The sequence below is a fragment of the Myotis myotis genome, unplaced genomic scaffold (assembly GCF_014108235.1).
Source record: "Myotis myotis isolate mMyoMyo1 unplaced genomic scaffold, mMyoMyo1.p scaffold_m19_p_26, whole genome shotgun sequence".
Classification (NCBI taxonomy): Eukaryota; Metazoa; Chordata; class Mammalia; order Chiroptera; family Vespertilionidae; genus Myotis; species Myotis myotis.
This window is the reverse complement of record NW_023416331.1, coordinates 958604-970193: the sequence shown is the minus strand read 5'-3', so window position 1 is coordinate 970193 and position 11590 is coordinate 958604. Positions and strand designations below refer to the sequence as shown.

Here is an 11590-nt window from a genome sequence, read left to right as displayed (position 1 = left end):
AGCAAGTAATCCACCCATGCTCTCTCTCCTCTGCCCTGTACATGCTTGCGCCTGAGCACCTATGATACAGGGCTGGGCAATGAGTCAGCGAGTGCCTAATGAGGGTTTGAGGAATGAAAGAGGCCTCCTTCCCTTACTATCCCCAGCCTCAGCCCTGCCCCTGTCCCTCTGCCCCAGTAAAACAGCAGCCACAGCCCAGTCGGAAAGGTCAGTTCTATTTTATTAGTTCTGGGAGAGAAGACTCACCCAATGATCTCTCTCTTTTTTCCCACACTATGCCCTCCCCCTACCTAGGGACCCTGTTCCCACTATTCACCATCCTTTGTCTAATCCTCCTTCCCCTTCTACTCCCTATACTGCCCTATCCCTGACCAGCCAAGACCCCAAGGCCAGGCCCTCAACTGTGGGGGCGTGTGCTGAGTACCAGGCAGAGGGAGCTGAGCCCAGCACCTGCCTTCTCCAGTTCCGAGCAGGACACAGGGACCAGGGTGACATCAGAGAGCTTCTGCAGTGCCTGCAGGGAGGACATGGGATGGGGAGATGGGAGTGAGACAACCACACACCCCTTGCAGCCAGATCAGAACGGTCCCACTCAGGCTTCCAGGTAAGGACTCCCTCCCTCCTCCTAGGAAGGCCTGAGATGCTTTTCTCTGGTGGTGGTTGGTGGAGCTTCTGCCCTCCCCCCCTCACCTCCTGGCTGTTGGGCAGGTCCCCCCCTCCACGGTGCAGGAGGAAAGGGAGCACACCAGGCAACCCAGGACGCAGAAAGAGACAGTCAGCGGCTGCATCATCTGGGAGGGTCAGGGAGGCGTAGGGGTGGTCCGTCAGCACCGCCATGGCCTGGTGTAGAGGAAAGAGGCAGCATTCAAGTCTCAGAGCCTCTGCACCCCGGGCCTGGCTGCCCTCCCAGGCTGAGTGCTGGGGACTGTTAGTTGGTGAAATAATCAGGACACAGCACATACTGTGAGTCACTCTTCTAAGCGCTTGAGTTACCTGTGCTAATTTCCACCTCAGATTCACATGCAGTTCTTTTATTTTTTTTAAAAAAATATATTATTTATTTTTTACAGAGAGGAAGAGGGATAGAGAGTTAGAAACATCGATGAGAGAGAAACATCGATCAGCTGCCTCCTGCACACCCCCTACTGGGGATGCGCCCGCAACCAAGGTACATGCCCTTGACCGGAACCGAACCTGGGACCCTTCAGTCTGCAGGCCGAAGCTCTATCCACTGAGCCAAACCGGTCAGGGCAACACATGCAGTTCTTCCACCTGCAACCCCTTGGCCCCATCTCCCCCCCTTCGGCCCCCATCTATCGGCCTCAACCACCCTTCAAATCACAGCTCAGATGCCCCCTCTGGGGATTTTTGGGAGACTGTGTAAATGTAAATCGACTGTTCCCTGATCTCCATCGCCCTGCCCAGTTATACCTCCTGGTTTTCTCGCGTGTTTTCACAGATGCACTGGGCCCTGAGGGCAGGCGCTGGGGCTCATTTTCGAAGCCTCCCCCCCCCCCGCCCATAGCCACGCCCACGTCCCTGGGCCCCGCCCCGGCCCGGCCCCGCCCCTGCTCACCCGGACAGCCTTCTGGGCTGCGTCGCTGCTGCCCGCCACCACCGTGCGGGGACCCCCCATGCCGCAGAAGCTGCGCAGGTGGCAGGGGCTGGAGACCGGCACTGTGGAGACGGCGAAGTCCTAGGGGAGCGAGGGGGCGTACTCAGGGCCCCGGGGAGGCGGTACCCTCAGCCTTTCCCTCCACCGCCAGCTGCTCTCGGCCTCTCCCTCCTCGGCGCCCCGCACCCCTCCCCGAGGCTGTCCCCGCTGCTCACCCGGAACGTGTCGGCCACGATCTCGGCTCCTCGGTGGTTGGTCCACTTGGAGAGGCCCACGAAAAACTCCCGGCCTGCGCCCCGGAGGCCAAGAGGTTCAAGGGCGGGGGTGGGGGTGGGTGGGATGAGTTGGAAACAAGACCCGCGATGGCCCGGTCTCCCAAACCCTGCTCCCCTGTGCCAAGCTCCGGGGATGGGCACCCAGCCTCACCCGTGAAGAGGACATCAGTGCCATCCAGCGTTGCGTTCTCGTCCGCCATCTCCACAATCCGGAGCCCCAGGTCCTGGAGGGCTTTGCGGACTCCATCCACCTTAGGGCGAGAGGAGCGGGCCCGGGACATTCGCACCCCACTTCTTCCCTGAAGCCTCGGATGTCCCCCCGCGCCCCCTGGCGTCACCTCTGGCCTGCGGGCAGGACTCCAGGGCCGCGTGATCAGGGCCGTGTCCCCCTGGATCACGGCGGTGTCGCCGAGCAGCGGTCCCAGCGGCAGCGACTCTTCAGGAGGCAGTTCTAGCAGCTGAAGCCCCAATCGCTGCCTCAACTTACCCCCCAGCACCCCGTGCTCCCTCTGTGCTTTAGCCAGGTCCAGGGCAGGGAGGCCAGCCCCCGCACCCTCCCCGGACGCCAGGCTCTCCGGGACCCCGCGGATCAGGGCGTGGGAGCAGCGGCCCAGCCCCTCCCCCGGCGTCCCCATCCCATCCACACAGTCGCCCCCTCCGGCAGCGCTGACTTCTCAGTTTCCTCTTTTTACTTCAGCTGTCTGGGAGAAGAGACATGGGGGGGGGGGAGAGGGAGAGAGAGAGAGAGAGAGAGAGAGAGAGAGAACGCAGAGAAGGGCGTGGGAAGGTGGTTGAGAACGCGGGGTCTTCCTCCGGCCGCCGGGGCACCCCTCCCTCTGCCCACCCAACGCCCGCACCGTGGCGATCTGCTTCTTTAGGGGGAGTCCGAGGAGCAAGAGCAGGATCCCGTCATCTCCAAAACACCTGTTGCCCCCGCTCGGGGGCTTCGTGCGGTTCCTGCCCGGGGCCCCTCTGGCAGCCGCTAGGATGCGCTCACTCCCCAAAAATGCAGCGGCCCGCCCCCTTAACCCTCCGCTGCTGCGCGCCGTGCAGACCCGAAGCGCGGCGAGCAACCCACTAGGGTTGTGGGGCAGGAGGCAGCTGGGGAGAGAGGGCCTGGGGCATGGAAGTCTAGGGGCCAACTGAGAAAGGGCGAGGGGCGAGGAGGAGTTAAATATCGTCTCCACCCCGCGGGGCACTCCGCTCCCAGCGCGACCCAGCCGGAACCAGACCGGGTCCCGGAGGACTGGGAGCGTCCAAACGAAATCCGGGGGGCGGGGAAACGGGGGGCGTGGCTCCGGGCGGCGGCGCCGCTCCAGGCTCCGGGACCCTTCCCTTTCCTTCCCTCCCGCTCTACGTTCCCCAAAGTCCACCCCATTCAGCTCCGCAACTCAAATGCCGCCCCGCCCCCCGCACTCTGTCCGCGCAGGCACGGGCCCGGTACCCCGATCCCGGCCCCAACACAGTCCGGGGAGCACCGCCCGCTCCAGACTCACCTCCAGCGCCCACCCCCGCTCCTACCGCTCTGTGATCTCGGCTGGGGTCCCGACCCCCGTGAGGACAGAGTTGGCGGAGAAGAGCCCCGCTCCTCGAGCCTTGGGGGCTGGAGCTTTGGCTGCGAGGAGTCCCTGGGTAGGCGAGGGCCAGCGCTCCGGTGGGGCAGGGGCTCGGCGGTCTGGCGGCTCCAGGGCATTGTCTAAACGGGACAGGGCAGGGCTCCGCAGGCCACGCCCAGCCGCCCCGCGACGCCGCGCCCACTCCGCCAGGACTGCGCCCCCCTTCTCGGAACTGGGCCCCGCCCGGCGAGCGTTGCACAGGCCCACCCAGACATGGCCGCCCCTTCAGGCTGGGTAGCAAACGCAGCACGGACCCACGAGACAACGCGACAATGGACTGGCAGTAAAAATGGCCAAATCACCGCAAGCACCCTTCTTCTAATTCCTGGCTTCTGCCCGGAGCTCAAGGTCACTGACCCCCCCTGCATTCGGGTTACCCACATTTCAAGCCCCCTTTGTGTAATCACAACACTAGATTTTCATTCTGTATTTTATTACTGAAATACATTGTCCTACCAATCAATCCCACCCCCACCCCCCATGATAAAAATCTCACCCAGATCCCCCATCCTTCCCTCCACCCCCCAGGCAATCCTGCACAAGTCTCCAGAATTCACTGCCCACTGGGCATTTTGGAGTGTGTCCCTTGGGTAGCCAAGGGAAACCACCCGGGGCCTTTGTGGGGGGGAAAATGGAGGGGAGGGGGCGAGGGCGCCCCGAGGGAGTTTATTTGAGGGCCTTGGCCACTTGCTCATAGGCCAGCTCGATCTCCTCATCGTCGGGGCAGGTGGAGGCGAACTCCTCGCGCGCATAGGCATTGCGCAGGTACCGATGCACTCCCCGGAACACCTCTGGGATGGAGAAGCCGCGGTACTTCTTACACACCACCTGCGGTGGGGAGGAGAGGAACAAACCTTAGCCTCAGGGAAGCCAGAGTGGGCTGCCCCGCTGGGTCTTTCTCTTACCCCAGCCTTCTTGTCCAGGCGTTAAGTCGCCACTGTCTAGCTCTTTTTTCCTATGATTCTTACCTGCCACGTGAATCATCTGCTCCAACCGGCTTTCTTAACTCTTTATTGTCCTATGCTGTCTTCACTTTTCCTCTCTACTTACTGATAACAAGCCCCTTTTCAGACCAATTCCAATGGTACTACTTTTCTCCTCTTGGTTTTATTGAGCTACAATTCACAAACGATTAAATTTTTCTCTTGAAATTTCCACAGCGACTTTTCTCTGTTTCATTTGGGGCAAGGACTAAGCATCACACCACTTTGCCTTTCAGCGTTCAATCCGCAGCTCTGTGGCAGACTGACATCGGGCCCAGTTTTCACAAACTAAAACCATAGCTTTAAGGCTGTGACAAAAGATGGGAACCAAGTTTTCATCTTCCACAAGAGGAGGTGGAAACCCAAGCTATGAGGAGACAAAGCTTTGGTTGTAGGAAGAGCCTGCCCGGTCTGGCCTGGGGACTGGCAGTGCCAGTGGCAGGAAGAGCATTCTTGAAAGTAACACTGGGATGTGTTCCTCTCCGCCAGCCGGCTTGCACCCAGCTTGTATCTTGGAATGTAATTTTCACAAGCAACAGTCTTGTGGGCAATGACCACTGAGAAGGAAGGGGTGGCATCTACTATTAGTAGCAATCTATGGAAACCGCCCTAAGAAAGAAATCACCTCTGCAGTGGTCGTCACGGGAAGCCATCCCAGCGGCCATCCTCTCCTCCCACCATGGACACCCACCTGCACTATGTGGAGCTTTGGCAGCAGGTTACAGTCAGCGAGAGTGAGCTCATTTCCATCCAGAAACTTCCTCTGAGAGATGCCCTCGTCCTCAGCACTGGTCTCATCCACTTCCTCTGGGAGGGGGGATGCCAGGTAATTGTCTAAAACTTTCAGGGCTTTCAGGAGCCCCTTCTCCAGGGCTGCACAAGAGAGGACATTGGCAAGAGCATCAAATGATTGACACAGTCCAATCCTAGAAGGTTCAGGGGGCAGGTTGGGGTGAGAGGGTGAATACTAATGCTAGGCCAGTCCAAATTAACAATAGCTAATGCAGTTAGCTTTCTGTTATTGTAAGCACTTTATATATAAAAACTCATTTAATTCTCACATCAACCCACAAAATAGGTATTGTTATACTCATTTTATAGATCTGGAAATAGATTTATAGAGAGGTTAAATGAATTGCCCGAAGTCACCCAGCTAGGAGGATCTGTACTCAGATAGTCTGGATATAGAGTCACTGTTCTTTTCTTTTTAAAATATATTTTATTGATTTCAGAGAGGAAGGGAGAGGGAGAGAGAGATAGAAACATCAATGATGGGAGAGAATCATTGATTGGCTGCCTCCTGCACGCCCCAAACTGGATCGAGTCTACAACCTGGGCATGTGCCTATGACCAGAATCGAACCCGGGACTTTTCAGTCCAACACTCTATCCACTGAGACAAACCAGCTAGGGCTAAAGTCACTGTTCTTAAGCATAACCCTGTTCTGCCAGAAAACGGGCCAGTAGCCAAGCCAACCCAACTAATAACCCCAATCGAGCAGAAGAGGCCAGGGAAAAAATGAGAGGTACTCAAGAGTTACGGCCAATGAGAATGCAAGGAGAGATGGGAGTTAAGCAAAAACATCTCCCTTGATGTTGAGATCTAAATTCCTAGGTGCTCCAAATGCCTCCCATCCCCTGGATCTCTCGTTCCTCCCGGGACCCGGGCCTCTGGCCCACAGGACTCACTGTCATTGAGTGCTGGGTTTGAGTTCTTGATGTAGGCGGAAAACTTGGCAAATATGTCCAGGCCAGCTGTGTTTGAGTCAGGGTTCAGGGCTGCCAGCTTGGGGTACCTGAAAGCCAAGGGAGAAATAAGGAATCCTCCTGGAGGAGCCTCAGCCCGTCACCATCTGGCTTGTTTGTTTTTCAATCCTCACCCCAAGGAGTGAGGATATTTTTCCCATTGATTTTTAGAGAGAGTGGAAGGGAGGGGGAAGGGGAGAAAGAGAGAGAAAAAAGGAACATTTATGTGAGAGAGACACATCAATTGGTTGCCTCCTGCTCGCCAGGGATTGAACCTACAACCCAGGGACATGCCTTTGACCAGGGTTCGAACCTGGTTCTTGGGCTGACGCTCTAACCACTGAGTAACCGGCCAGGGCACCATCTGTTTTTTATTTCTTCAGAGTCTCCCAGCTCCCCCCACTCCCCTTTCCCAGTATCCCAATACCTGGGAGGACACAGCACTGCCTCCAGAAACTCCTCAATCTTATTGGTGTCTGTGTGCACTTCGGTGCCATACAGCAGAAAAGGGAGCTGCCCTCCTGGGCACAGCTTCTGTACTGTCTCAGTTCGCCTGTAGGAGAGAGAGGCCACGTATCGGGTTGGAAAAGGGGGTCAGAGAGGACCAGGAAAAGGAGATGGAGGGATGTGGGAAGAGAAAGGGGCCCTTGGTAGAAGGGAAACGTTCAGGATGAAAGACACAGGTGACTGTGTGTGAGCGTGAGCACAAAGGGTGTTTAGAGGAACAGAAGTGGGCCTACCTCTTGGTGTCAACGGTGGTGACATTGAAGGTGACCCCCTTGAGCCAGAGCACCATGAACAGTCTCTGGGAGAAGGGGCAGTTTCCAATCTTGGCTCCATCACTGCCAGCCTGAAAAGCAAGCCCCACCTCAAGTTAGGCCTGGTGTACCCCATCCATCCCCAGGCCATTCTGGGCATATCCTATTCCCAGACCTCTCTCTCTCTCTCTCTCTCTCTCTCTCTCTCTCTCTCTCTCTCTCTCTCCAGAACTGGGTACTCCACCCTGGGCTCGGTCAAATCTAGAGCAGATCAGTGGAAACATTTTCTACAAAGGCTGGCTTCTGGTTTTTCAAATACTGAAGTATAGGCGAGAGGTGGGCAGAGGGATGGGTTGTGGAGAAATGAGAGGATCTGGACCCTGGAGAGGGAAGACTGACAGTAGCGTAGTTTTCCTTGTGCTACTCTAAGTACTTTACACACAAAAACTCATTTTAATTCTCAGAACAACCCATGAAGTAGCCCCGAGAGAGGGACTTGGTGAGGCCAGAGATGTAGGCTAGCGGCCTGGGTTCCGGACTGGAGTAGCGCCTGAGGACAGGAGAGGCGGGGCAGGGTTTGCAAGCAGAGTTCTGGTTCTTATACCTCCACCCACTCCGTTTCTGGGCAGCTGCTGGGGAGTCGAGGGGCTCACAGCCTCGCCCTAGAGATGTAGAGGGGCTGCTCTCTAATTGGCAAGCGGTGACCTCATCCCTCAAGGGACACCGCCCCCTAGGCTCCGGATGATTCATTTCACCAGTGTCTCCAGCCTTAGCCGCTTCCTTCCTGCCAAGGAGTGGGGGCAGGGAGCCCTGAGGCGGAGGACCCGTGGTAGAAGCCACCTTCCTCTCCCCCGGCCCTGCCTGCCGGGTCTCCCGGCACAAGTCCTCGGGCGCCAGATACTCCTCCTCACACAGGACCCAGGGCCAGAACTCTGCAGCACACACTCACCCGGGAGTAAAAGTAGCCCTTGAGGCGAGTGTGAGAGTGAGGTGGGGACCACACCCGGGCGGGCCAGGCACTTGGCTGAGCGAAGGGACAGGGAATGGCTGCCTGAGGAGTAAAGCATGAAGATGAGGAGAAACGGGCAGGGACACACAAAGACAAGATGAACAAAAGGGGGCAAGGGAACAAAAGAGGGGAAGCGGAGAGAAAGGAAGCAGGAAAGTGAGGGGGTGGGGAGAATAGGCAAACAAGAAGGTGTCTGCCAAGGGGAAGGAGGGCCAAGAGATGAGGTCCAGAGAGGGGAGGCACAGCCCGGTGGGGAAGGGAGCAGGGTGGGAACAGCGAAGGCCGGGGCCTGCGGTTGTTGCTGTTTTTTAATTATTTGGGGGGGGGGGGGGAGAGAAACATCGATGTGTTGTTCCACTTATTTATTCATTCACTGGTTGATTCTTGCATGTGCCCTGCAGTGGTCGAACCTGCAACCTTGGTATATTCGGACAACACCTAACCAGCTGAGCTACCGGGCCAGGTCCGGCCTGCGGTTTTGATACCCAAATGCTATGGGCCCACATCTCCACATCCACACCCACAGAGGGGGGAGAGTTGGGGCAATTCTTTCTCTCCTGCTTCTACAGCCTCCAAACCCTAAAGGCCCTAGCCAGCCCCCCTCTTTCTGACCCCTCTCACCTAGTCCAGCCCGGAGGCAGCCACAGCAGAACTCTCATCTCCTCCACACCCGCTTTCTCTCTCCCCAGGTCCCCAGGCCCTTCTCCACCCACCGCCTGGCCAGCCCAGCTTCTTGCATTCCACTCCCACTCCCCTGTCCTTCCCACTCACACACTCACACACACACACACACACACACACACACACTCACACACACACTCACACACACACACACATACCCACACACACACTCACACACACACACTCACTCACACACACACACACTCTCACACACACACACACTCACACACACATACCCACACACACACTCACACACTCACACTCACACACACACACACACCCACTCTCACACACACACACTCACACACACACACACACATACCCACACACACACTCACACACACACACACACTCACACACACACACACACTCACACACACACACACACACTCTCACACACACACACTCACACACACACACTCACACACACACACTCACACACACACACTCACACACACATACCCACACACACTCACACTCACACACACACACTCACACACACACACTCACACACACACACTCACACACACACACTCACACACACATACCCACACACACACACACTCACACACACACCCACTCTCACACACCCGCTCGCACTCACAGTCACACACACTCTCTCTCTTTCTCTCACACACACACACACACACACACACACACACACACTCTCTCTCACACACATTTCTCCAAGCCTCCCCCACCCCCCACCCTCCTGAGGCCGCATGTCCTGATGTTTTCCCCTGTTCCTCCGCCCTGCTACCCTCCTCCTCGGTCCTTCCCTCCGCGTGTGCCCCCCCCCCCCCCAGGAACCCTCCCTTTTCCCCACCGTGGGGTCCTTCCGGCTGATGGGAACTTGCACTTGTACAAACTTTCCAGGGTTGAGCCTAGAACTCTTTCTCCACCACCTCAATTGTCCTCCCCTCCGGAGCCACCCCCTCCCGACCAACAGACGGCAGGTTGGGGGGGGGCGGGCGGCAGGGAGCCGGGGGCGGGGGGGGGGGAGATGGGGCCGGGGGGGGGGTCGGCAGGGAGATGGGGCGGGGGGGGGCGGCAGGGAGATGGGGCGGGGGGGGGCGGCAGGGCGATGGGGCTCGGGAGGGCGGCAGGGAGATGGGGCTCGGGAGGGCGGCAGGGAGATGGGGCGGGGGGGGGGGCGGCAGGGAGCCGGGGGCGGGGGGGGGGGAGATGGGGCCGGGGGGGGGTCGGCAGGGAGATGGGGCGGGGGGGGGGCGGCAGGGAGATGGGGCGGGGGGGGGGCGGCAGGGCGATGGGGCTCGGGAGGGCGGCAGGGAGATGGGGCGGGGGGGGGGGCGGCAGGGAGATGGGGCTCGGGAGGGCGGCAGGGAGCCGGGCCGGGGTCAGGCCGGCCCAGGGAGGGGCGAGCGCGCCGTCGGGAGTGCGGGGCCGGGAGCGCGGGGCCGGAGTGCGGGCCGGGCAGAGGCTCTCACCTTCACGAACAGCTCGACCTGCGGCTGCTCCTCGGCCATGGCTGCGGCGGGGACCAGGAAGCGCCGGGCGCCGGGGCGCTGGGAGGGGCGGAGGGCGGGTCTCCGGGCGGAGGACCTGGGCCGGGCCGACGCCCCTCGGCTCCACGCGGGCGGGTCGGGCCGCTGGCTCCCCGCTCGGCCTCCCGCCGGCCCGCGGCCTCCCACCAGCTCCTGCCGCTCGGTCCTCCGGGTCGGGTCGCGGCTGACTCACGGGCCGCCCCGCCCGGAGCCTGGGGGGGAGGAGGGCGGGCCGAGTCGGGAGCGGCCCGGGGGCTGGGGGAGCAGGCGAGGCCCCGGGGGGCCGTTTCTCGCCGCCTCCGGGGCGCGGGGCCCGCCTCCCTCCGCCCTCGGGGGACCCAGGCGGGCACTTAGGACCGGGCCGTCGGTTATTCCTTCTCCCAGTTCCTTCCAGATGCCCGCCCGGGGTCTAGGACCGGGGAGAGAGCGGGGGACGCGGGGGACCGAGGGGGAGTCGCGTCCGGGGCGGTCCGCCCCCCGCCTTCCTGCTGCCCCTCTGCCCCTCCAGGCCCGTCCTGCGCCCGCGCCCTCTTCTCTCCGGCGGCTGCTTGGGAGATGGGCGACGGGTGAGGCAGTCTGGCCGCGGGGCCCGGGGCAGAGGGCGGCCGGCCCTGCCCGGTGGGAAGCAGAGCGCAGCCAGAGCAGGGAGAGCGGAGTCCGCGGGGACAGACGGAGGGGAGCAGCCTTGCCCCCACCGCTTGGGCTTGGAGGTCTCTAGCTGTGACCTGCTGAAAGCAGCCCAGGACAGGTGCTCCGAACCGGACATTTTCCGGCCCCTGCATCTTGACTCTCCTACTCACACCCCTTCCCTCCTTCCTCACCGCCCTCTAACAAAAGACCGACGGTTCCAGAAAAACTCGGTGGAGCGCAGGGACACAGGAGCAAAACCAAGCCTGAGACCTGGAAACACGGAGGAACTCGGGGCAGGAGTGGGTGGGTGGCCAGAGCTGCTGGGGACCCGCGGTTGGCGGTTTCCTCCCGCTTCCTCTTGCGGGGTTTGCGCCTCGCGGGCGGGGTGGGGCCGGGGTGCGGGGTAGTCTTTCCTAGGGGAGACATGGATGTCTTTGGTGTTTGTTCCTTGAATTGTGACATCCTGTAAGGAGGTAGAATGATTCCTGCTAAAGGGAATTCCTTCCATGGTGACCCTCCAAGTCTGCACGCAGCCCGTCCAGCTGAGGCCCAGCAGCGCTAGGCCAGGTGCTTCGTCCAGCTTGTCAGTGTCCCCCAGAGACGCTGCCCACGAAGCTGACCCTCAAGCGAGGGGGCCAGCCCTGAACCCAAGCAGGTCTGGCAGCTGCTCCCCTGCCTCTCTCTTCTTCCCGACGCTTTCTAGCTAGAGCTGCCTTCATCCTCAGTACTGACCGGCTGCTGGCATGGCCCTCCACAAGGTATTGTTGCCTCAG

At 60.0% G+C, this 11590-nt stretch overlaps 2 protein-coding genes across 6 annotated transcripts; both read right to left on the bottom strand.

Moving 5' to 3' along the window:
• Positions 1–202: 202 nt before the first annotated feature.
• On the bottom strand, positions 203–2555 carry DDAH2 (dimethylarginine dimethylaminohydrolase 2). 4 transcript variants are annotated; one of them, XM_036356354.1, is made up of 6 exons: positions 2229–2555; positions 2042–2141; positions 1831–1904; positions 1577–1696; positions 691–840; positions 203–514 (listed from the first exon to the last, which is right to left on the bottom strand). In XM_036356354.1, the coding sequence occupies exons 1-6, from the start codon at positions 2523–2525 to the stop codon at positions 398–400; spliced, it is 858 nt and encodes a 285-aa protein (XP_036212247.1). In that variant the 5' UTR covers positions 2526–2555; the 3' UTR covers positions 203–397. The 4 variants fall into 4 exon arrangements, with proteins under 4 accessions (XP_036212247.1, XP_036212246.1, XP_036212245.1 ...); XM_036356353.1 differs by having other exon boundaries at positions 2042–2555; XM_036356352.1 differs by having other exon boundaries at positions 203–840.
• A 1583-nt stretch (positions 2556–4138) lies between these two features.
• On the bottom strand, positions 4139–10365 carry CLIC1 (chloride intracellular channel 1). 2 transcript variants are annotated; one of them, XM_036356358.1, is made up of 6 exons: positions 10131–10357; positions 6975–7084; positions 6662–6787; positions 6178–6284; positions 5181–5362; positions 4139–4334 (listed from the first exon to the last, which is right to left on the bottom strand). In XM_036356358.1, exons 1-6 carry the CDS (start codon positions 10167–10169, stop codon positions 4173–4175), a joined length of 726 nt encoding a protein of 241 aa, XP_036212251.1. In that variant the 5' UTR covers positions 10170–10357; the 3' UTR covers positions 4139–4172. The 2 variants fall into 2 exon arrangements, with proteins under 2 accessions (XP_036212251.1, XP_036212250.1); XM_036356357.1 differs by lacking the exon at positions 4139–4334 and adding an exon at positions 4794–5046 and having other exon boundaries at positions 10131–10365.
• Between the last annotated feature and the right edge of the window lie 1225 nt (positions 10366–11590).